The 26,168-nt window shown below is 46.1% G+C and overlaps 1 protein-coding gene across 3 annotated transcripts in view; it reads left to right on the forward strand.

Annotated features, from left to right (window-relative positions):
- The window catches only part of CDK14 (cyclin dependent kinase 14), a 720,213-nt gene that overhangs the window by 481,603 nt on the left and 212,442 nt on the right, over nucleotides 1–26,168 (forward strand). For all 3 annotated transcript variants that reach the window (XR_011256569.1, XM_069587335.1, XM_069587336.1), the window contains exon 11: nucleotides 17,900–17,963. Coding sequence is in view for 2 of the 3 variants with exons in the window: in XM_069587335.1 (XP_069443436.1) it covers nucleotides 17,900–17,963 (64 nt within the window). In the remaining variant the exon portion in view is untranslated. The remainder of the gene's footprint in view (nucleotides 1–17,899; nucleotides 17,964–26,168) is intronic.

The raw sequence follows: 26,168 nt of genomic DNA on the forward strand, positions 1-26,168 counted from the left end.
GCATGTTCTATTTCAACCGCAGGTATTATTCTTCTAGGGCGCGCACTCACAGGATGAGAGTTAGGAAGTTCTCCTTTCTCCTCGGCTCATCTTTGATCTTTATACCATCTGTTCCAAGCAGAGTGTGTAACATCCAAGCCCAGTTCTGTGAATCCTCTTCACAAGTTGGCATTGAGGACTCCTCATGAGGAACCAGAAAAACATCTCCCAGAACCTAAAGTAGAACACAGCTGTGAAGCAGTCGTGATTGTGGAGACGCGGTATGCATGGACTTTCGGAGAGTCAGTTTCAAGATCATGGAATTTAGTCGGTTGTTTCCATTCCCTTAGCCCCATTGCTAAGTCAGTTTGGAATCATCAACATGACTGTAGAAGACACAGCTTGGAAAACTGAGCATTCCGCCTGGGACCCCAGAACGTCCCATTCCCATCACTTCGTCAGGACAGCCTCGTTCGTAGCCGGGTTTGTCTCGTGTGATACACTAGAATTCCCCTGCACTGGCGTCTCGGTTAGAGACCTCCCTCACCCCTGGGTCCTGGAATGCTGTTAGCAGCCCTTGTTGTATTTCAGTGCTTCCCAGGCGGCTCGGGAGTCAAGAACCCACCTGCCAATGCAGGAGTTGCCGGTTCAATCCCTGGATCAGGAAGATCCCCTGGAGGACATGGCAGCCTCCTCCAGCATTCTCGCCTGGGAAATCCTATGGACAGAGGAGCCTGGCGGGCTACAGTCTGTGGGGTGGCAAAGAGTCAGACACGACGGAGCACGCGTGCATGTTCTATTTCAACCGCAGGTATTATTCAGAGAAAGCCCAGGAGCCCGGTTTTAGCACTGGGGCCTGTGCAAAAGCAAAGACTAGCAAATTTGAGAATTAGTGGAAGGGCAAGTCAGAGTTTCTCAGATTTAGAACGTTCTGAGCTCTGAAAGTTAGGAACTCCCTTTTCTTCTGTTGTTGGTAAAGGAGACATTTGAGCAGAGAGGCCCACTTTTCCTCGGCGTCTTCCTCTGCCCATCAGAGAGGCTGACCTGATGGCCACGGAAGTGATGGTCGTGTTTATAAAATACGTTGGATATTTTCTTACTCTGTTAAAATTTATTTCAATTTTAAATCACATCTTTTTTTAGGCAGAGCATTTTAAAAGAAAGCATCAACTCTTGACAATTACAATGAAGATATTTAGAAAATGTTATTTGAAAATGTAATTTTCAACGATGGTTAAAAAAAATCATCATTCCTCGGGGTCAAGTAGTGTCAACTTCTACTGAGAGAGTAAGATAGTCCCTTGTTTTTTCTTAACAGAGGCTTAAAAGTCCAGGAAATCACAGAGATACCTTCTGGAAGCTGTGTATGTATGAATATAGGGAAGTGAGACCATTTGGTACCAATAGCTGGGTATTTGGGTCTTTGCTTTCTGCTACGGTATATATGCTAAATGTTTTTTCTTGATCTTAAATCCCTCTCTTATTGTCCATGTCTGTATTTTCACCTGTCCTCACCTTGCTGTACGGATCATTGAACGCTAGCAAAAGGTTTTCTCCCCATCTTTGTGTTGTCATGGCGATCGCAACTGAGCCTATCGTGAAGGTAGGTCAGCTATACTGTGGAGCAATTTGGTTAGTAGGGAGAATCGATCATGAGACATCTAATAAGAATGAGGCTTCCCCCTACAGTGACAGACAGCTAACCGCAGCTTCTGACCCAAATTCCAGTGCTGGGGTGTGACTGAAGCTAGTCCTGTAGCAAAGAGCTCAGCGATAATGCCAGTCAGTGATGGAGTCCAGGGTTGACAGTGAAAATCCACTGATATTCTGATAGCCAGATCCTTGGCTGGCGCTGTTTTGCGCACAAGTCACTTCTAGCCCTGATCTGGGCGCACAGGGTTGGGAGCTGAGGAATAAAATTGGCAGCTCAGTAAACTCTCCAGCGCAGTTTCTCCTGAGTTGTCTCGTGGTGTTGTTTTACCAGCTGGATTGTTATATTGCTGGGGACAGAGAGTCTTTGGTCTGGGAGCTTCCACCAGCCCTCTTTTCCTTTCATTCCCCCCTCGTTTAGAGCCCGCTGATCTTCCTCGGTGTATCTCGGGGATGGAGGCAATTCTGGTGCCAGGAGGACCTCAAAGACTGACTTGGGGCCGACTCTGGGGATCGGTGGGGTCCCTGCCTCCTTGGCTGCCTGGTCAGCCAACCAGTTTCCTTTGCTGATTGCATCAGTTCCTCGTTGATGTCCTTTACAGTGGATGACTGTCACTTGGCAAGGCTTCCAGACTGCTTCTAACAGCTGAAGGATTTCTTTTTGGTTTTTAATCTCCTTTTCCCCTGCTGTCAATAGTCCCCTTTCTCTGTAAATGGCTCCATGTACACGTAAAGTAGCGAAGGCATACCTTGAATCAGTGTAGACGCTGACTCGTTTCCCTTTGGCGTGCCTTAGCGCCTGGGCGAGTGCCCGCAGCTCAGCCCGCTGTGCTGCCCACCCTTGTGGCAAGGTCTCAGCCTTCGCTCGCTCGTCAGTTGTCCTTATGGCAGAGCCTGCTTTGCACTGCCCTTCTGGGGTGAAACTGCTTCTGTCGGTGAACGTTTCCAGTTCTGGGTTCTGGAGGAGAATGTCCGTCAAGTCTGGCCAGCTCGAGTCAATTTCACCATGAGCTCCTCACAGTTATGGTCGGGGGTTCCCGCTTCCGTAGGTAAAAACGTGGCGGGGTTCAGCATCCACAGTCTCAAGTTGGACCCGTGGGTTTTCGCAAAGCAGTCCTTGGTAGCGAGTCACCCAGGAGCTGGTCAGCCTGCTATCAGGGCAGTAACAGCATGGTGAACCTTTACGTTTATGTTTTGTCCTAGAGTAAGCGTATCTGCTTCTCTGACCAAAACCACAGTGGCAGCTGCTGCCTGGAGGCATGGCGGCCACCCCGCGGCCACTGGGTCCAGTCGCTTTGACAAGTATGCGACTGGGTGCTGCCATGGCCCAGCTGTTTGTGTGAGGCCCCCCAGTGCAGTGGGATTTTTCTCGTGTACAGAGAGGTTAAACTCCCATGTCACATCCGGCAACCCTAATGCTGGAGCGCTGCCCAAGAGTCTCTCTATCTCCTTAGAGGCCTTTTCCTGTTGAGGTCCCCCCTCTAGGGGGTCCTTACCAGACCCTGCTGTGGCTGTAAACAAAGGCTTGGCAATTTCAGAGAAACCCAGTATCCAGATTCAGCAGAACCCGGCAGCCCCGAGGAACTCGCGGACTTCTTTCTTGCTGTTCGGCCGAGGTATTGAACAGATGGCTTGCTTCCTCTCATGTCCAAGCGCCCAACGCCCTTTTAGATGACAAACCCCATGTACTTGACCTCCTGTCTGCCGGTCTGAGCCTTTTTCCATGACACCTTGTACTGTGTGGTGGAGAGTAGGGCCAATGGGGCTTGGGGGCTTCTCCAGCAGTCCCGTTGGGTGGGACTGGCTAGCAACAGGTCATCCACGTACTGGAGTAGGTGTAATTGAAAGTTTCTTGGGGAAAGGCAGCAAGGCCTGCAGCCAGAGCTTCACCAAACAGGGCAGGTGAGTTTTTGAAGCCTTGTGGCAATCAAGTCTGAGTCAGCTGTGTCTTTCTCCCGGTGTGTGGGTCCTCCCATTCAAAGGCAAACAAGGACTGGCTGGCCGATGACAGGCAGGAGAAGGCGACCTTGGGATCGAGGCAGGTGAACCAGCTTGCCTGAGTGGGTAAGAGACTCAGGAGAGTGTAGGGATCTGGGACCACTGGATGGATGGGGACCACTGCACTGTCGACGGCACGGAGGTGCTGGGCAGGGCTGTAGTCATTGCTTCCTGACTCTCTCACTGGCAAGAGCAGAGTGCTGCAGGGAGACTGACTCTCGATTAGGATCCCGGCCTCTCGTAGGCGCTGGGTGTGGTCCTGCATTCCCAGGCGTGCCTCCCATGGTCCTGGATATCGTTTCTGTCCAGCAGGAGTGGCTCCCAGCCTCAGGTCCACTACAGTGGGGGCATGGTTTTTGACCAAACCTGGAGGCCCCTTCTCTGCCCTGACATCAGGGAATTCTTTTGGCAGGCTGCGGGATTTATTTGTTCCCTCCCTGAGGAATAGAGACACCATTCGTCTCCCCTGGGCATAGCCATGGCCATCATCAGAGCCGATTGGCTCCCCAGGGTGAGGCTCGCGGGCTTTCTGGGGGCAAAGGTAGTTTGCACCCCCAGCTTTGTCCGTAAGCCTCTACCCAGCAGGGAAATGGGGCATTCCGGTAAGGACAGAAATTCACGAGTTCCCAGATGGCCCCCTAGCTGACACGAGCGGGTCTTGCAAAACAAGCGGGCTGCCGTGTCCCCTGTGGCCCCAACAACAGCTGCTGTTCGGCCTGTGAGGGGAGCCACACGTGTGGTTGCCACGGGGTGTTCAGCTCTGGTGTCCACTGTAAAAGTCATTGATTGTCCCCCTACTTTCATCATGACCATGGGCTCCCGGGGTCCCAGGTTCAGGGAGCCTGGTCTCCCCTAGGCTGATTCTGCTCTGGCCGATCAGGTTTTGGACAGCCGGCTCAGGCTGGTACCTTTCGTTGTTGGATGGACTGAACTTCTCTGACCCTCTGCGATGGCGGTGCTTATCTCTCCAGTGTCCGGTCTCTTTGCAATGGGCGCACTGGTCGTAGCGTACTGGTGGTCTCTGCTTAGTTTCCCCTTTCCACGAGGGAACAGTCTGTTCCACTGGACCTGAGCTCCTCAATGCCGCTGCTAGCAGGGCCGCTTTTGTTTCATTTTTTTATCTGCTTCTCGTTGGGGTTCACGGCCTCAGTCCACAGAGACTTTATCTGCTGCCTCCAGGAGCTGTGTGGCATTCGTCCCACGGAAGCCTCCCAGCTTTTGGAGCTCTCATTGGATGTCTGCACAGAATTGAGCCACAGAGGCAGCCTTCATCATCTGATTCTCGGTTGTCTCAGGGTCAGATCGGGTGTATGTCTGAATGCTTCACACAGTCTTTCATAGAAATCGGCGGGGGGTCTCATCCGCTTTTTGGATTATTCTTGTCAGTTTGGACATATTGGTGGGCTTTCTGGCCCCCGCTCGAAGTGCCTGTAGAAGGGCATCATGGTGTTGACCCCAGGTTTCTTGTCCCTCTCTGGCGTGGAGGTCCCAGCGAGGTCTTGTCTCCGGCATCACCGCTCATGGCCATCCTTCCACATCTAAGGCCGCTGTGGTGGCGTGACCTCCGAGCCATTTTTCGGCTTCTGTCGAGATGCATCGCCTTTCCCCAGTGGTGAAGAGAGGCATAAAGAGCTGGTGACAGGCGTCCCACGTGGGCTGATGGGATTGGAAAATAGACTCTAGGAGGTCAGTCGTGGTCTGTGGTTTATCAGAGTATGCTGGGTCATGGTGTTTCCGGTTTAGGAGATCAGCAGTGCTGAAGGGCTGGTGATAGAGGAGGGAGCGACCGGCTGGACTGAGCCAGCCTCGTTCACTTCCTGAGGACCTTGAGTTTCTTGCAGCGGCATCTGACGGGCCGCGGCCAGCTGGTTAAATGGTTGGGCTGAGCGGAGCCGCGTCCCTACGGCCTTGGGGCTGGAGTCTTGCTCATGACGTGGCGCAGGGGACACGGGGGGAGGTGGGCTGTCTGGCAGTGGGTCCGGCGCTGGCTGTGCCAGGGCTTGTGGAATCAGGGGAACATAAGGCGAGGGCAGCAGTGGGTCGTCTATGGGATCTCCCTGTAATAAAGGGGTTTTTCCTTCTTTCTATTTTCTGAGTGGTTGGGTCACAAATACCCTACTCTGTCCCTGTCTGTTAGTGCAAACTCTTGCCCAGAGGGGCAGGTTCTGTGCTACTAGAAGCCAGGAGTCTATGTATGGAAGCTGATCTGGAAGTCCTGGACTCCCAGTGACTCCCTGGTGTACTGCTGGGACAGCGGGCATGTCGAGAGTGCCCTCTGGTGGCCATCCACCATCGATGGCTGGCCAGTCGAGCTCACATAAGTTATGAAGCTTCCTGGAGGCCATCTTGATTCCAGTTCAGTTCAGTTCAGTTGCTCAGTCGTGTCCGACTCTTTGTGACCCCATGAATTGGAGCACGCCAGACCTCCCTGTCCATCACCAACTCCCGGAGTTCACTCAGACTCACGTCCGTAGAGTCAGTGATGCCATCCAGCCATCTCATCCTCTGTCGTCCCCTTCTCCTCCTGCCCCCAATCCCTCCCAGCATCAGAGTCTTTTCCAATGAGTCAACTCTTCACATCATGTGGCCAAAGTACTGGAGTTTCAGCTTCAGCATCATTCCCTCCAAAGAAATCCCAGGGCTGATCTCCTTCAGAATGGACTGGTTGGATCTCCTTGCAGTCGAAGGGACTCTCAAGAGTCTTCTCCAACACCACAGTTCAAAAGCATCAATTCTTCAGCACTCAGCTTTCTTCACAGTCCAACTCTCATATCCATACATGACCACAGGAAAAACCATAGCCTTGACTAGACAGACCTTTGTTGGCAAAGTAATGTCTCTGCTTTTCAATATGCTATCTAGGTTGGTCATAACTTTCCTTCCAAGGAGTAAGTGTCTTTTAATTTCATGGCTGCAGTCACCATCTGCAGTGATTTTGGAGCCCAAAAATATAAACTCTGACACTATTTCCACTGTTTCCCCATCTATTTCCCATGAAGTGATGGGACCAGATGCCATGATCTTCGTTTTCTGAATGTTAAGCTTTAAGCCAACTTTTTCACTCTCCTCTTTCACTTTCATCAAGATTCTTTTTAGTTCCTCTTCACTTTCTGCCATAAGGGTGGTGTCATCTGCATATCTGAGGTTGTTGATATTTCTCTCGGCAATCTTGATTCCAGCTTGTGCTTCTTCCAGCCCAGAATTTCTCATGATGTACTCTGCATAGAAGTTAAATAAGCAGGGTGACAATATACAGCCTTGACGTACTCCTTTTCCTATTTGGAACCAGTCTGTTGTTCCATGTCCAGTTCTAGCCGTTGCTTCCTGACCTGCATATAGTTTTCTCAAGAGGCAGGTCAGGTGGTCTTGTATTCCCATCTCTTTCAGAATTTTCCACAGTTGATTGTGATCCACACAGTCAAAGGCTTTGGCAGAGTCAATAAAGCAGAAATAGATGTTTTCCTGGAACTCTCTTGCTTTTTCGATGATCCAGTTGATGTTGGCAAGTAATCCAAGTCTGTGCTCCAGCCAGTTACGCTGAAGAAGCTGAAGTTGAACAGTTCTATGAAGACCTACAAGACCTTTTAGAACTAACACCCAAAAAAGATGTCCTTTTCATTATAGGGGACTGGAATGCAAAAGTAGGAAGTCAAGAAACACCTGGAGTAACAGGAAAATTTGGCCTTGGAATACGGAATGAAGCAGGGCAAAGGCTAATAGAGTTTTGCCAAGAGAACGCACTGGTCATAGCAAACACCCTCTTCCAACAACACAAGAGAAGACTCTACACATGGATATCACCAGATGGTCAACACTGAAATCAGATTGATTATATTCTTTGCAGCCAAAGATGGAGAAGCTCTATACAGTCAACAAAAACAAGACCAGGACCTGACTGTTCTTCAGATCATGAGCCCCTTATTACTGAATTCAGACTTCAATTGAAAATAGTAGGGAAAACCACTAGACCATTCAGGTATGACCTAAATCAAATCCCTTATGATTATACAGTGGAAGTGAGAAATAGATTTAAGAGACTAGATCTGATAGATAGAGTGCCTAATGAACAATGGATGGAGGTTCGTAACATTGTACAGGAGACAGGGATCAAGACCATCTCCATGGAAAAGAAATGCAAAAAAGCAAAATGGCTGTCTGGGGAGGTCTTACAAATAGCTGTGAAAAGAAGAGAAGCAAAAAGCAAAGGAGAGAAGGAAAGATACAAGCATCTGAATGCAGAGTTCCAAAGAATAGCAAGAAGAAATAAGAAAGACTTCCTCAGCAATCAGCGCAAAGAAATAGAGGAAAACAACAGAATCGGAAAGACTAGAGATCTATTCCAGAAAATTAGAGATACCAAGGGAACATTTCATGCAAAGATGGGCTCGATAAAGGACAGAAATGGTATGGACCTAACAGAAGCAGACGATATTAAGAAGAGGTGGCAAGAATACACAGAAGAACTGTACAAGAAAGATCTTCACAACCAAGATAATCATGATGGTGTGATTGGAATCCTGGAGCCAGACATCCTGGAATGTGAAGTCAAGTGGGCCTTAGGAAGATCACTATGAACAAAGCTAGTGGACATGATGGAATTCCAGTTGAGGGATTTCAAATCCTGAAAGATGATGCTGTGAAAGTGCTGCACTCAATGTGTCAGCAAATTTGGAAAACTCAGCAGTGGCCACAGGACTGGAAAAGGTCAGTTTTCATTCCAATCCCAAAGAAAGGCAATGCCAAAGAGTGCACAAACTACCATACAATTGCACTCATCTCACATGCTAGTAAAGTAATGCTCAAAATTCTCCAAGCCAGGCTTCAGCAATACGTGAACTGTGAACTTCCAGATGTTCAAGCTGGTTTTAGAAAAGGCAAAGGAACCAGAGATCAAATTGCCAACATCCACTGGATCATCAAGAAAGCAAGAGAGTTCCAGAAAAACATCTATTTCTGCTTTTTGACTCCAGTAATCTCCTGCAAAGCCCTTTTTTAAGTTCTTTATCATGCAATCTAAAACTGTTGGCTTAGAGGAACCTCCCATGTTAACAAATGTAATCTACCTGGCAGGGTTTTCAGGAAAACCTAATCTCAGGGAGTCAGTGGACAGTAGAATAACTGGTAACCAATAATTCCTCCCTCCCTATGTTTCCCACCCTGAGTCAGTTGTGCAAAGACAGACAAGGGTGGGCACCCCCTCCAAGGAGGAGACCATTCAGGTGCCCACTTGGCCACGTTCCCAGGGGGAACTTAGGTCCCTCTTAGCACTGGCGAATCAGTGTAAACCTCTGATCCGGATCTGTCTCTCAGGGGGGGACTGGGTCCCCCAGAGGCAGACACGGCCTTGAGCCGTGTGAGATCACCACGGAGCTGCAAGCTAGGGCCCACTCGGACTCTGTAGCCAGGAAGGCCCTGAAGCCACACAATGGAGCCTGAAGCGCAAGCGGATCAGGCCGCACACTCATTCACGTTCATTTTTCGTCTGCCTGGCCACTCTCCCGAGGGAGACTTAAGACACCTCTTAGCACTGGCAGGTCAGTATAAACCCCCAACCCAGACCAGCCTCACAGGGAGGGATCAAATCCCCCAGAGGCTGGTACTGCCTTTCAGCCTTATGAGGTCGTCATGGGGCCTCAGGTTTTAGACCCTCTCGGGCTCCATAGCCCGAGGACTGTGGAGCTCACTTTCACTTCCTTCAGTCAGTAGTCATGCATACACAGCCACTCAGAGGTCATCACGATACCTCCGTTTTCCCGAGGCTCCAGGTCTCCCTCTCTGGTGCTCACTTCCTGGGAGCTCCAAGGAAGTGATCCGTCTCTTCTTCTTCCCGTCGGGGTAGGACCTCCTGACTAGGGACTGGCCCCAGGGCCTTACCTGATCCTGTGGCCATTCCCGGTGAGTTGGTCCATCCCTCAATATGTCCGGTCACCTCTTAGCCATCCAGAGAGTCTGAACGCCAGTCTGAAAGAGAACCCAAATACCGTCAGGTGGCATGCCTCCTCGTTCGTCTCCCAACTCCTCCGATCTGGTCCAGCCAAGCCACCGGTCCACGCAGCTCAAGGAGCAGGCGTCATTGGAATCTCACTGGGGCCTCCAAAAATGATGCAGAAACCAGTACTTGAGCAACCAAGCACCACACAAGGAGAATTGGAGAACCCAGGTTTATTACGAGTTAACACTACAAGCCCTGAGCCCTGAACAGAGGGGTTACAGAGCTTTTATACACTGACAGGCATGATTAAGCAGATTTGAGGGTTTGCAGGGGCTAGGAATGGAGACAGCATTCTGGACAGCAAGCAGAACAAACCAGTCAATCCTAAAGGAAAGAACCCTGAATATTCATTGGAACCACTAATACTGAAGCTCCAATACTTTGGCCATCTGATGCAAAGAGCTGATTCACTGGAAAAGACCCCGATGCTGGGAAAGATTGAAGGCAAAAGGAAAAGAGGGCCACAGAGAAGGAGGTGGTTGGATAGTATCACTGACTCAATGGACAGGAATCTGAGCAAACTCTCACTTATCCAAGAGAGAGTGAAGGACAGAGGAGCCCAGTATACTGTAGTCCGTGGGTCCACAAACTGTTGGACACAACTTAGTAATTGAACAACAACGATGGCACAAGTTTCACTGTAGTATACTGGCTGCTGTTGTAGAGCTTGAGCCATTGCAGGGTTTTCAGCAGTCCTTATATGTGGTCTGACGTCCTTGAACTGGTCAGTCTTGCCTTTATGATCGATGCCTGAGAATACTGTATCTTCAGTGCTTTGTCATGGGCGGTGTTTCCTGCAGAAGCAACGTTGACTTCTAATTCTTCTTTTCCTTTGCCCACTTTCCATTTCCTGTGCAAATGGCCTAGTAGTTGTAGACAGGAGAATATTTTTTTGTGACATGAAATCTCACCAGTCAATGTTCTAATGACTGAAAAAGAAAGTCTAATGTATTTGTTCTTTGCAGGTGATTTCTGTGAGATGACCATGGTATCATCACTTTGCAACCGAACACTGGTCATGGATGAGGGTAGTGCCGGTGAAAAAGTTTGTTAACATAAACACTGTAGAAGCAGGTTCAGTTTGGTATCAATTATACCTTTATTAGGAGTGAGAGAACAAAGTTCACATTCTGGCGGTACTAGCCATTGTTTATAAGACTTTGTTGTTATTGTCGTTCAGTCCCTAAGTCGTGTCCAACTCTTTGCAATCCATGGGCTGCAGGCTTCCCTGTCCTTTGCTGTCTCTGGAGTTTGCTCAAACTCATGTTCATTGAGTCAGTGATGCCATCCAACCATCTTATCCTCTATCATCCCCTTCTCCTCCTGCCCTCAATCTTTCCCAGCATCAGGGTCTTTTCCAATGAGTCAGCTCTTCGCATCGGGTGACCAAAGTATTGGAGCTTCAGCTTCAGTATCAGTCCTTCCAATGAACAACCAGGACTGATCTCCTTTAGGATGGACTGGTTGGATCTGCTTGCAGTCCAAGGGACTTTCAAGAGTCTTCTCCAACACCACAGTTCAAAAACATCAATTCTTTGGCACTCAGCTTTCTTCACGTTCCAACTCTCACTTCTGTACATGACTACTGGAAAAACCATAGCCTTGACTAGATGGACCTTTTTTGGCGAAGTAATGTCTCTGCTTTTCAACATGCTGTCTAGGTTGGTCATAGCTTTACTTCCAAGGAGTAAGTATCTTTTAATTTCATGGCTGCAGTCACTATCTGCAGTGATTTTAGAGCCCCCCCAAAATAAAGTCAGCCACTGTTTCCACTGTTTCCCATGTATTTGCCATGAAGTGATGGGACCAGATGCCATGATCTTAGTTTTCTGAATGTTGAGCTTTAAGCCAGCTTTTTCACTCTCCACTTTCACTTTCATCAAGAGGCTTTTTAGTTCTTCTTCACTTTCTGCCATAAGGGTGGTGTCATCTGCATATCTGAGGTTATTGATATTTCTCCCAGCAGTCTTGATTCTAGCTTTTCCTTTATCCAGCCCAGTGTTTCTCATGATGTACTCTGCATATAAGTTAAATAAGCAGGGTGACAACATATGGCCTTTATGTACTCCTTTTCCTATTTGGAACCAATCTGTTGTTCCATGTCCAGTTCTAACTGTTGTTTCCTGACCTGCATACAGATTTCTCAAGAGGCAGGTCAGGTGGTCTGGTATTCCCATCTCTTTCAGAATTTTCCACAGTTGATTGTAATCCACACAAAGACTTTGGCATAGTCAATAAAGCAGAAATAGATGTTTTTTTCTGGAACACTCTTGCTTTTTTGATGATCCAGCGATGTTGGCAATTTGGTCTCTGGTTCCTCTGCTGCCGGGGTCCAGCCCCGGTGGATCCAGGGTAATTCAAAGCGGGGATGGAGTCGGCAATTAGGAAAGAATTATTTAATTAGAGATATAAAGAGAGATTAGGGAAGAATAGTGTAGTAAGAGAGAGGAGAGAAAAAGAGGCTGTGATTCCTTGGTTTACATAGAAAGCTAATAAAGCCCCGAGACAAGGGACTTGCACCGTCTACATAGGCCGCAGGCGCCCACTTGAATAGCGGAGGGTGCCCCGCCTTGGCTCCCTCTCGCGTGGGTCTTAGAAGCCCAGGCAAATAGGTAGACACTGTGAGCGTCTATGCTCCAGATGGGAATTCAGCCTGAAAAGGGAGAATAAGAAAAGAACGACATGGGGAAAACCAGTCTTTCCAGGAACTGGTCCATCTCTTTATTTTTCAGGAAAGCTTTTATACTTTAAGTTGTACATAGAGATCAATGTATAATACAAAGTCATGCAAGGTCAGCAGACCTGACCCTTATCAAGACCAAGCACTCTTTATGCATGCATTCAAAGGTCTTAGGTGGTTTTACATCATCTTCTGGCCAAGAGGCCTCTTAACATTTTTATGACTCTTTTCCTAGATAAATGTCTGTCAACCAGAAAACTCATTTTTCCTTGAAGTGTTTTTTCTTTAATCTGCATCACCCTCAAAGTACTAAATAAAGTTACATTCCTGTAGAACAAAGGTGCAGTGGGTTATAACAAAGAAAGTACTTAACTCAAAGATCTAATGTTGCTAATGCCAGGGCTACTACCTGTTTTTTCTACATACCAACTATATCAACAAATAAAAGATATGAAAACTTGGCATCAAGTATTGGCTCAACAATGAAACCCTTAATCAGTCCTATTCTAATGATTTTGGCTTCTCAGAAGCCCCTACATTCCTAGAATTTTTTAAGTTTCCTGTGCCTCTCTGGGTCAGGAGGCTGTAAACAATCACATGCATAGCTGTAAGAGTCTGGATAAACCTGTCAGACAGGCTAGAAGAGGGGTTTTTGGATTGAAACACTCTTATTATACCCAGGAGACTTATTATCTAAAAGCTCTAAGTTAACTTTTTCCAGAAAAAGCCAGGGGGAGATAGCCCCCTATTAATGTCAGAAAAGTTGGTGAAAGGCATAATGCAGTAAGGCAGACAGACTCTGGTTTAGGGGTAGATGCCTGAGAAAGTCCAGGGGGACCCCTGAGGCCTGATCCCGCCTTTGCTCTGTCAGGCCTCTTCCTCATGACCTTTGCCACGGGCCGGATTCCCCATGCTGGCTCCTGGCACTCTGCCTTTTCTAAAACCAGCTTGAACATTTGGAAGTTCACGGTTCATGTATTGCTAAAGCCTGGCTTGGAGAATTTTGATCATTACTTTACTAGTGTGTGAGATGAGTGCAATTGTGCGATAGTTTGAGCATTCTTTGGCATTGCCTTTCTTTGGGATTGGAATGAAAACTGACCTTTTCCAGTCCCGTGGCCACTGCTGGGTTTTCCAAATTTGCTGACACATTGAGTGCAGCACTTTCACAGCATCATCTTTAGGGTTTGAAATAGCTCAACTGGAATTCCATCATGTCCACGAGCTTTGTTCGTAGTGATCTTCCTAAGGCCCACTTGACTTCACATTCCAGGATGTCTGGCTCTAGGTGAGTGATCACATCATCGTGATTATCTGGGTCATGAAGATCTCTTTTGTACAGTTCTTCTATGTATTCTTGCCACCTCTTCTGAATATCTTCTGCTTCTGTTAGGTCTATACCATTTCTGTCCTTTATTGAGCCCATCTTTCCATGAAATATTCTCTTGGTATCTCTAATTTTCTTGAAGAGATCTCTAGTCTTTCCCATTCTGTTGTTTTCCTCTATTTCTTTGCATTGATCGCTGAGGAAGTCTTTCTTATCTCTTCTTGCTATTCTTTGGAACTCTGCATTCAGATGCTTATATCTTTCCTTTTCTCCTTTGCTTTTCGCTTCTCTTCTTTTCACAGCTATTTGTAAGGCTTCCTCAGACAGCCATTTTGACTTTTTGCATTTCTTTTCCATGGGGATGGTCTTGATCCCTGTCTCCTATACAATGTCACGAACGTCTGTCCATAGTTCATCAGGCACTCTGTTTATCAGATCTACTCCCTGTGAATATTAGTGTTAATTAGTGCTTGCAAGAATTGTATTGTCTGATCTCCCAAACCCAGTGTTTCAAGACGAATGGAATACTTGTGTCTAACCCTAGTTTGTCAGAGCAGGAAGCAGTGAGTGAAGCTCCCCTTTGCCATCATAGCCTTTGTGTGCCTGCATGTTAAGTCTCTTCATTCATGTCTGACCCTTTGAGACCCCATGGACTGTAGCCCTCCAGGCTCCTCTGTCCATGGGATTCTCCAGGCAAGAATGCTGGAGTGAATTGCCATGCCCTCCTCCAGAGGATCTCACCGACCTGGGCATTGAACCCAGCTTTCCCACATTGAAGGTGAATTCTTTACCATCTGAGCCACCAGGGAAGCCCATAATAGCCCTTACCCCCCAGAAAGTCAATGCGCGAAGAGTCCGAACTCTGTGTTTCCTTACCTCCTAGCAGCACCTGCTAATCCCCAGAGATGAAGTGAGCACGCATCATTTCCTCCCAGGATTCTGCCACATCTCCAATTTTGCCAGCTTCTGCCTTTATATCTCCCCCTTCCTACCTCATTTGATTGTCCATATTGGCCTATCATAGTTCTGAGTTACACATTTGGCACTATCTCCCCAGATCAGGGCATCCCTATGGGAAAAGTGGGTGGGCTGGTTTCTGCCCCATTGCCCAGACCTCCTTGACCTGACCTGTTTTCTATGAGTGCTTTGAATAGTATCTAATTCTTATGTAGTGCTTACCGCATGCCAGGGAGTGTTCTGCCACAGGTGATTAAGTTGCTGTTATTGTTGTAGCCATGCGTTCTGGGAGACAAACTCACTCAGATAGTGGAGTGCAGTTTATTACACTGGCGGGCCCAAGGCAGAGTCTCCTCTTAGCTAAGGACCCCAACCAGTTTTTGTGAAAACCTTATATTCCCTAAGTGTACATGCCCAAACCCACCTCCCCAAATTCCCTGAAACTAGTCTGAAGAAAGGAAAATGAAAGATATAATCAAAGTTAACCCGTGATTCATTTGCCTTAAGCCTAGGTGGTTAACAGTGGACAGTTATCAGTAGGTCTGTGGTCATACCCCAATAAGCATAATAGAATGTATGATTCTATTCAGTTATACAGATAATTAGGGTATTCTTTTAGGCAACTGAGAGTCTAGGTAGGAGCCCTGGGGCTTTTCCTTCTGGGGACCTGGTTTTCCAGTTGGTTGTCGTTTCCGTAGATACTGGGCATATAGCTCAAAGTCCACAGTCCGGCCCAAGATGGAGTCCTGCTTTCAAGATAGAGCCTGTTCTGTCTGTTTCCTCCTTCATTATCACCCTGGTTTACAAAGAAGGAAATTGAAGCTCTGTGAGGCCCCATGGCTAGCAAGGAGGGGATCGAAGGGGTCACTTCTGTCTCCATGATCTGAGATCCTAAACCTTTGAGCTCCACTGCTCTCCATCAGCAATCTACCATGATCACTGAGTGTAATAGCTATGGATGGTGGAACTCAAAATTCAAAAAGAGTGTGCCCAGTTATAGGTAAACCAGAATTGCCTTTTAATGACTTTGACCAAATCAAACACTGTGGTTGAGAAATGGAATATTTCCTGCCATATCAGTAAACAGGGATGTCAGAGTCATCAGCAATTACTGCCACCTTGGAAGGTGAGCTGGTGAGCCCTGAGGGAACTCAGGACAGAAAGAATACCTGCCTTGTAGCATCCATCTGACTGCAGCCACTCCCTACAGGGAGCCCTGAGGAAATTCAGGGCTGTGAAAACACAGGATTCTGGCCCCAGATAGCTGAGATGCATATGAAAGGAATGATTTCAGGGAGCCCAGACTCTTGCACCTTCCTATACAGAAGTGAAGTGAAGTCATTCCGTCCTGTCTGACTCTTTGCGACCCCATGGACTATGGCCTACCAGGTTCCTCCACCCATGGGATTTTCCAGGCAAGAGTACTGGAGTGGGTTGCCATTTCCTTCTCCAGCGGAACTTTCTGACCCAGGGATCGAACCCAGGTCTCCTGCATTGTAGGCAGACACTTTACTGTCTGAGCCAGAGAACAAAGCACTAAATTCCTTAACTTGGGATATCTGGTTTTCTTTAATTTGCAAAAAAAAAAAATTTTCTTTGAAGTTCAGATTCCCTGACCTTTGTTGCAAGACTTCTACATAACCTGACTCTTCCCCCGGCACCCCTTGTCTCCTTGGAGCAGTTTTCTCAGGCTCACTTGAGATGCTGTCTCCTGGGCTTGAAGTCCTAAAAATTCCACCAAATAAAATGTAATTCTCAATTTTCATGTTGTGAATATTTATTAAGTGGACATAGGGATAGAACAGTAGACAGTCGACTAAAAAGGATGCGCATCTTGAGAGTTGCAAGTTAAGTTTTATTCGGGACGCAATGAGGACACCAGCCCAGGAGGCAGCACCTCTGATGGCTCTGAGAGACTGCTCCAAGGAGGCAGTGGGGGAAGGTCAGAATATGAGGTTCTGCTGAAGGGGCAGCTCAATGCAATCAGTGCTTACTGTACAAGAGGTTTTCTGCCAGTCATCAGGAGCTGACGTCACCATGAAGGGATTTAGTGATTTTTCTATATATGAAGAGATGTAAGGATTGGGATTATGAGTTCACTCCTTCGGGGTGTTGAAGGTCAGCAGCCGCAGTGCAGGGGTCAGTCTCCTGAGAGGCAGATGGCAGGTGCTCTTGCTCAGCCAGTGGCAGTGCCCTTGTGCTGTGCTGTGTGCCTAGTCACTCAGTGGTGTCTGACCCTTTCCAACCCCATGGACTATAGCTCTCCAGGCTCCTCCCTCCGTGGGATTCTCCAGGCAGGAGTACTGGAGTGGGTTGCCATGCCCTCCTCCAGGGGATGTTCCCAATCCAGGGATTGAACCCTGGTCTCCCACATTGCAGGCAGATTCTTTACCATCCGAGCCACCAGGGAAGCTTGGCAAATGCCAATTCATAGTTGACCATGGACGGAGAAGGCAATGGCACCCCACTCCAGTACTCTTGCCTGAAAAATCCCATGGATGGAGAAGCCTGGTGGGCTGCAGTCCATGGGGTCGCTAAGAGTCGGGCACGACTGAGCGACTTCCCTTTCACTTTTCACTTTCATGCATTGGAGAAGGAAATGGCAACCCACTCCAGGGTTCTTGCCTGGAGAATCCCAGAGACAGAGGAGCCTAATGGGCTGCTGTCTATGGGGTCGCACAGAGTCGGACCCGACTGAAGCGACTTAGCAGCAGCAGCATGGAGAAAGAAACTGAAAGTGTGGAAAGGAAATGATAGTGTAGGGAGAACAGTATTTGGGGATGAAGAAACTGTGTGTCACAAGACTAAAGCCGTTAACTATGACAAACAGCGGGGCCAGCGGAGAATGGAAGCATCCCAAGCCGTCTGTCCCGTTTCCTTGAAACATCCTGCTGCCCAGAGAATGGATGTAGGGGAAGAAGTAACAGAATTCTTAGAACTGTTAAATGATGACATGTCTGATACCACCGTGAAGGACAAAAGCTCTTGAAAGAGTCCTGAGGGGCACATACATACTTTATTCAGTTCTGTGAAGATGACAGCTCATCCTTTGCATCCTAGGCCTACTTCTTAAGTTTGGAGTTGATAAAACGCAGCAGATTTAACTTGCCTGACCGCATTTAACTGCCTTTGTTAAAACACAGACATTCGACTCCGGTGGCTCTTTAGCTGTTTTTACTGAAATAAAATCCCTGGCACACAATAATGGAAAAATAAAATAAAATCAAGAGTTTCATCATATTGTTTTCTACACTGGAGAATCTTGAGTGCTTTGGAAATAATAAGTCTGTCTCCACGATTTCCTGCTCTCCACTAGGTTCTTGGAACGCCGAATGAGGACACGTGGCCCGGAGTTCACTCTCTACCACATTTTAAGCCAGGTATGTTTCACTGATTACAAACAACTGACTGCTTCTGACATGCCAGCGGTGAACGCATAGATGCGCTCCCTGAGGCTAACATTTTACCTGGAAAATTCTGGTTACATTGGCCGCTGTGTACTCTACCTCTTATTGGAGTTGTTTGTCTTCACGGTTTATTTGTTGGTGAAAATAGACTGAATGACATCCCTCGTCAGTGTTTCACCGTATGGTTTTTGTTTGATTTGACTGGCTAATCTTGAAGTGACCTCTCATTTCATCATCAGTTAGATTAGCTTCCATGTCTGTAAAAAACAAACTTTAAATCTAGCTGCTGAACTCCATCTGTGTGATTTCTAGTAATAATACTAAAAAAGTGTTAAATTGGAAAAAGTAAAACTCATATTTGATTTCTTTTAAAAAAAAACTCTAGTAATACATGGTCAATTAATTTGAGTGTAAACAGAGAAAATGTTCTATATGTCCAACATTCCACTTGAAAATGTTAAAATATTTACACCCTGAGCCAGAAAATCTGAGAGAAAATGTGAAACTTTTAAAATGCTGTCACTTTTTTCGTACCAGTAGGTGGCAGTCAAGAAACTTCTAGTTTTAATAATGACACTGGGAAGAAGAATCTCAAAATGGTCTATGTAATTTTTATAGGTGAATGAAAGCTTTAGAATTGGAAACTTAATAAAAATATGTGGGATGAGTTATTGTAAAGTATACTTTTGTTTTTATTTTCTTTAAAAACATGAATTATAAAATACAGAAAGTTACCATTGTCAGTCGCTCAGTTGTGTCCGACTCTGCAATTCTTTAACGGACTGTAACCCGCCAGACGCCTCTATCCATGGAATTCTCCAGGAGAGAATACTGGTGTGGATTACCATTTCCTTCTGCGGCGTATCTTCCCAACCCAGGTATCAAAGTCGGATCTCCTGAGTAGCAGGCAGAGTCTTTACCGTCTGAGCCACAGGGGAAGCCCTACCATTAAATTACTGAAAGGAATTATATGGAAGACCTAACGGGCTATTACTTTACGAGGGGAAAGAGCGATGAATAATTACTGGTACAGGAGTCAAGTACATTCTTTTTCTCCCCTTCCTCTCTTCTGGGGGACCACCAGGAATTAACTATCAATCCCGAAGAATGACTGAGATGGGAAACTATTTTTGTTCTTAATATTTCTCTTCTGAAGGTATACAGTGTGCTGAGAATTCTTTTATCTTCTTTGGCTGCCCCAAGGATTCTTTGTACTTTTACTGAATATTTTAAATAACCTCTGTGTCCTGAAGGACTATAGAAAGTTACCAATTGAACGTGGATTGCTCTTTCTTTAACTGAGCAAGAAGCATTCTCTAACTGCTTCTATGGAGTTTATGTGAGAACAGAGCTCTTTATACATCTTCCAAGTGTAGGCTCCTGAAGAAGACTAGCTTCCTTGTGTTAATATCTAAAACCTTAAGTCCTAGGGAAATAAAACAGAGAATATGAAAAGAGTTGAAATGAATAAAGTTAGATGCAGAAAGAAACAATTAAGATAGTCATTTGGTCTGCCAAGTGTCTGGACTTGAGAACATGGAGTAAGTGGTTTATTTTGGTGTGAATAGGTTTATCTTCGTCAACAGCATACAAAAGCACTTATTAAATGTGTTCTGGGAAAGTACTATGATGTGATGCAAACTGAACTAACAGTTTGAGAACTTCATGAGATTAAGGACACTGACTAGTACATATTTTGGTTCAATAAATGTCTGTTGCCCTGAATTATATTAAGTATTTAAAATAAGCATTATTTATGGGACTCTGATGATATATATATATAAAGGTATATGGATCCAAGGGAAGACTCTTGAGAGTCCCTTGGACTGCAAGGAGATCCAACCAGTCCATTCTGAAGGAGATCAGCCCTGGGATTTCTTTGGAGGGAATGATGCTAAAGCTGAAACTCCAGTACTTTGGCCACCTCATGCGAAGAGTTGACTCATTGGAAAAGACTCTGATGCTGGGAGGGATTGAGGGCAGGAGGAGAAGGGGACGACAGAGGATGAGATGGCTGGATGGCATCACTGACTCGATGGAAAAGAGTTTGAGTGAACTCCGGGAGACGGTGATGGACAGGGAGGCCTGGCGTGCTGCGATTCATGAGGTCACAAAGAGTACGTCCGAGCGACTGAACTGAACTGATACACACACACACACACACACACACACACACACACACGCTTAAGTTATTAATTTTATGTATGAGTGCAACCACAGATATATAAAAGGTGATGGGGGATTTCCCTGGTGGTCCAGTGGTTGAGAATTCTCCTGGTCCCAGAGGATCCCACAGGCCTCCAGGCAGCTAAACCCCTGCACCACAGCTGCTGAGCCTGCACACACGAGAGCCCAGGCTCCGCAGCGAGAGAGGCCATTGCAGTGAGAAGCCTGAGCTCCACGACTGGAGAAAGCCTGGGGGCACAGCAGCAAAGACCCCGGGCAGCCAAAAATAAATAGATAAAAATAAGAAGAAGGGAAACAATAAAATGTAGCAGGGATCCAGAAGAATGATGGGTTAAATGTGCATAAGGCATGGATGCTGACAAGCAAAAAACACACTCCACACAAGGCTTAGGGCTTGTGGGCGAGAGCAGCTGTGATAAATGCTTCCTGAGTTCCCTTGGGAGGAGTCAAGGAGAGACAAAACAATGGACCGAGACAAAGGGAGTCTTCTGAGACCATCAGGGGAGTCCTGGGGAAGGGGTTACGTATTCCCCGAGGAGAAATTCTAGTCCTAGGGCCTACCTGCCCCACCCCTCTTGCCCCCTCCGCATTCTGCCCCCAAAGAGTGCCTCAGTAAGTCTCAGGGACAATAAGAAAGTCTGAACCTTGAAGACATGCTTTGTTTTGCTTTGTTTAATAGACTTTATTTTTTAGAGCAGATTGAGGTTCATAGCAAAACTGAGCAGAAGGGGCAGAGACTTCCGGTATACCCCCCACCCTGATGCATGTGCAGCCTCCCCATTTATCAGTGTCCCCCACCAGCTGGTATATTTGTTACAGTCTGATGAACCTCCATGGACACATCATTATCCTCAGTGTCCACAGATTACATTAGGGTGTGTTCTTGGCGTGGTACACTCTATGGGTCTGTGCGTGTATGTGCTGAGTTGTGTCCAGCTCTTTGAAAACCTCATGGACTGTAGCCCGCCAGGCTCCTCTGTCCATGGAATTTTCCAGGCAAGAATACTGGAGTGGGTTGCCATTTCCTCCTCTAGGGGTTCTTCTCAATCCAGGGATCGAACCTGTGTCTCCTGCATTGGCGGGCAGACTGTTTACCACTGAGTCACCTGCGAATTCTATAATGGCTTGTGGCCACCACTGTGGTATCATACAGAGTAGCTTCACTGCCCTAAGAATCCTCTGTGTTTGGCTTCTTACCCCTCCCCCCTCTCCGCTCGCCCCTGGCAGCCCCTGATCTTTTTACTATCTTCATAGTGGTGCCTTTTCCAGAACGTCATGTAATTGTAATCATACAGGATGTTGCCTTTTCAGATTAGCTGCCTTCATTTACTAATATGCCTTAAAGGTCCGTCCAGATCTATTCCTGGCTTGATAGCTCATTTCTTTTTAGCGCTGAATAATATCCCATTATCTGGATGCACCCCTGCTTATGTAGTCATTCACCTACTGAAGGACATCTTAATTGTTCCAGGTTTTGGCACTTATGAATAGAAATGCTATAAACATCCCTGCACAGGTTCTCTTTCTTCTTCGTCTTATAAATCAAGTTTATTTTTTAAAAGGAAAAATTAAAAACCCCTCAATGGCACTGATGTTTAAATTGGTAGAAAGTTGTTATGGTATTTCATAATGGACCAAGAGGTATAAGATATAACAGGATAAACACTTTCCAGATTACTTTAGTTCACTTTCCCCTATTAAAAATAATATTTATAGGTCTGTCTAACCTGTGAAAACAATTTCAGTCTAACTGCATGAAATCATTCCAGAAACACTGATGCGCCCTTTGGGCATCCAGAGACTGGGCTGGCTGAAATTGTTATCCAGTTCTGTGCAGGGTTTCCGGTGTACATGTCCATGGGTTCTCTTCTCTTCCCCCCTCTGTCCACCTTCCTTTCCCATGGCCCTGCTCACTCCTAGCTGAGCCTTGACATAATTCATTTGTCGTTGTTATTTATTTATTCCTAGTTAGTTATTTCAAAGACTTTATCTTTTAGAGCTGTTTTAGATTCCCGGCAACATTGGCCTTAAAGGATAGAGATTTCCCATATATTCCCTGCCCTCATGTGTGTATAGCATAAAGAATTTTTAGGGCAGTGAAGCTACTCTATAATGGTGGATACACGTTTACATACGTTTTTCAAATCCAAAGAAAGTACAACATCAAGAGTGAGCCTGAATATGACTTGGGTGATAATGATGTAGGTTAGTCACTTACTAACAGATGTACCACTCTGATAGGGAATGTTGATGATGTGGGAAGCTAAGCCTGCCGAGGTTTTCACGTGGACATACGTTTTCAGCTCCTTTGGGCAAATACCAAGGAGTGTGATTACTAGGTTGGACGTCCTTTGCCCAGGTTTTGAATAGATAATAAATTTAAGCAACTCTCAATATCTAACAGTATTATGAAGGAACGCCATACAAGGCCTCCCTGCCCCTTTCTGCCACCTACCCCCTTCCCCAGAACTATTGCCCCCCACTATAAGCCCCCATTTCATTCAGTTCAGTTCAGTTCAGTCGCTCAGTCGTGTCCAACTCTTCACAACCCCATGAATCGCAGCACGCCAGGCCTCCCTGTCCATCACCAACTCCCGGAGTTCACTCAGACTCACGTCCATCGAGTCCATGATGCCATCCAGCCATCTCATCCTCGGTCGTCCCCTTCTCCTCCTGCCCCCAATCCCTCCCAGCATCAGAGTCTTTTCCAATGAGTCAATTCCTCGCATGAGGTGGCCAGAGTACTGGAGTTTCAGCTTTAGCATCATTCCTTCCAAAGAAATCCCAGGGCTGATCTCCTTCAGAATGGACTGGTTGAATCTCCCTGCAGTCCAAGGGACTCTCAAGAGTCTTCTCCAACAACACAGTTCAAACACATCAATTCTTCGGTGCTCAGCCCTCTTCACAGTCCAACTCTCACATCCATGCATGACCACTGGAAAAACCATAGCCTTGACTAGACGGACCTTAGTCGTTAGTTTCCCTCATATTTCTTTTCATGTATGTAAATGTAAGAAATTGTGAATGTGTGTTTCTGTATTTCCCATATGAAACACGATTTGGGGTCTTGCTCTTCTCGTGAATGCATTCTGTAGGTCCTGTCCTGTGACCATATAGAGGAGGCCAGTCTGGCTTCCCTCTCTTCCTGCAGCCACATAGCTTTACACTGTGTGGATTTAACCTGTCCCTGGGCTTCCCAGGTGGCTCAGTGGTGAAGAATCCCCCTGCCACTTCAGGAGCCACAGGAGATGCAGGTTCGATTCCTGGGGCAGGAAGAGCCTCTGTTGTAGGAAATGGCAACCTACTCCAGTATTCTTACCCAGAGAATCCTAGCTACAGTCCATGGAGTCACAAAGAGTCAGACACAACTGAGCGACTGACCAGGCACGAACCTGTCCCTACTTGTGGATGTTTGGGTTGTTTCCAGCGTTTCACTGTTGTAAATTATTGCAACCCCGTACATATATACACATAAATACGCACACTGCATGTTAGCAAGTTTTTCTGAAGGATAAATGATCAGAAGTAGGGTTCAAGAATTAATAAGTGTACAGTGACCATTGAACAACATGGGTTTGAGCTGCATGGGTCCATTATACATGCATTTTTTCCATTAATACACTCTGCAGTATGTTTGGTTGACTTGGGGATGTACAACACAGATATCAAATAAAGTGAAAGTGAAGTCTCTCAGTCGTGTCTGACTCTTTGTGACCCCGTGGACTGTAGCCCACCAGGCTCCTCCGTCCATGGGATTCTCCAGGCAAGAATACTGGAGTGGGTTTGCCATTTCCTTCTCAAGGAGATCTTCCCGACCCAGGGATCGAACCCAGGTCTCCCACATTGCAGGCAGATGCTTTAACCTCTGAGCCACCAGGGAAGCCCAGATATCAAAGGCAGCCTATAAATTATAGGCATATTTTCAACTGCACAGAGGTTGGTGCCCCTTACTCCTTTGTTGTTCAAGGGTCAGCTGTATACAGTTACAATTTTGAAGACTTCTGTGAAATTGTTGTCCAAAGTTCAGTTCAGTCACTCAGTTGTGTCCAACTCTTTGCAACCCCATGAACCACAGCACGCCAGGCCTTCCTGTCCATCACCAACACCTGGAGTTTATCCAAACTAATATCTATTGAGTTGGTGATGCCATCCAGTCATCTCATCCTCTGTCATCCCCTTCTCCTCCTGCCCTCAATCTTTCCCAGCATCAGGGTCTTTCCAAACGAGTCAGCTCTTCGTATCAGGTGACCAACATATTGGAGTTTCAGCTTCAACATCAGTCCTTCCAGTGAACACTCAGGACTGATCTCCTTCAGAACGGACTGGTTGGATCTCCTTGCAGTCTAAAGGACTCTCAAGAGTCTTCTCCAACACCACAGTTCAAAAGCATCAATTCTTTGGCACTCAGCTTTCTTTATAGTCCAACTCTCACATCCATACATGACCACTGGAAAAACCCTAGCCTTGACTAGATGGACCTTTGTTGACAAAGTATGTCTCTGATATTTAATATGCTGTCTAGGTTTGTCATAACTTTCCTTCCAAGGAGTAAGCATCTTTAATTTCGTGGCTGCAGTCACCATCTGCAGTGATTTTGGAGCCCCCCAAAATAAAGTCTGACACTGTTTCCACTGTTTCCCCATCTATTTCCCATGAAGTGATGGGACCAGATGCCATGATCTTCGTTTTCTGAATGTTGAGCTTTAAGCCAACTTTTTCACTCTCCTCTTTCACTTGCATCAAGAGGCTCTTTAGTTCTTCTTCACTTTCTGCCATAAGGGTGGTGTCATCTGCATATCTGAGATTTTTGATATTTCTCCTAGCAATCTTGATTCCAGCTGCGCTTCTTCCAGCCCAGCGTTTCTCATGATGTGCTCTGCATATAAGTTAAATAAGCAGGGTGACAATATACAACCTTGACGTACTCCTTTTCTTATTTGAAATCAGTCTCTTGTTCCATGTCCAGTTCTAACTGTTGTCCAAAGGGATAGTACCATTTGATTGTTTTGAGCAATGCATGAGAACTTCTTCACTCCACGGGGTATAGTCAGACTTTCCAGTTTTGCCTGTTAGCTGACAAAAAAGTTCTTAATATAGTTTTAATTTGCATGGGTTGAGCATCTTTTCGTATTTTTCAGGATCTCTTGTATTTCCTTTTCTGTGACCAGCTAATCACTTTTACCCAATTTACAGTTGAGTTATGTGTCATTTGTCACTTTCTTAATTAATTTCTAGGAATTCTTTATACGTTAGAGAAAGTATCCCTTTTTCTATAAAAAGCTTTTGCATCTCTGGAATGTTTTAAATGATTGTTTCTAACTTTTAACCAATTTTTGAAATAATCCTCATTCACATATCTTACTAGATTTGTTTAAATTGTTTTGTCTCAAGAGAAAAAAAATCTGTGTGGCTTAGAACAGTACGGTCATTCTATTTTTAAAAAGGACCAATTGCTATTACAGATAGACATATGTACAAATTTTTACATATTTTTACATAAATTGGAAAAACCAGTTTATATTTTCAAATGGATTGTTTCATGACTGTCATCTGGATCATGAATAGAGCTTAAAAGCTGAGTCTCTTGAATGTAGCATCTGCTCATTTAATTCCTAATAGTTCTTTTTAAAAATTCGTTTATTCGTAGTTTATTTCTACAGAATAAGTTAAACTTATTGATTAATGCAACAACATGTGCTGAGCACCATTTGTGTGGTTAGCAAGTGGGAATATTGCAGTGAACAAAACACACAAGACTGTGGTAGATGGGAGAGGTGTATAACTAGTAAAATAGATTACAAAGCGGTAGAGAGTGTAACGGAGGGAAACAGAACAACAGGTGGGTGCAGAAAGTCCCAGGGAAGGGAGTGATTTGCACTTTTAAATTGCACACGGAATCAAGGCAGTCATCACTGAAAAGATTATGATTGACTGAAGGACAGGAAGAGAGAGAACGAGGCAGGTATTTGGAGGAAGAACTTTCCCAAGAGA

Source organism: Ovis canadensis, chromosome 4 (assembly GCF_042477335.2).
Source record: "Ovis canadensis isolate MfBH-ARS-UI-01 breed Bighorn chromosome 4, ARS-UI_OviCan_v2, whole genome shotgun sequence".
Lineage (NCBI taxonomy): Eukaryota > Metazoa > Chordata > Mammalia > Artiodactyla > Bovidae > Ovis > Ovis canadensis.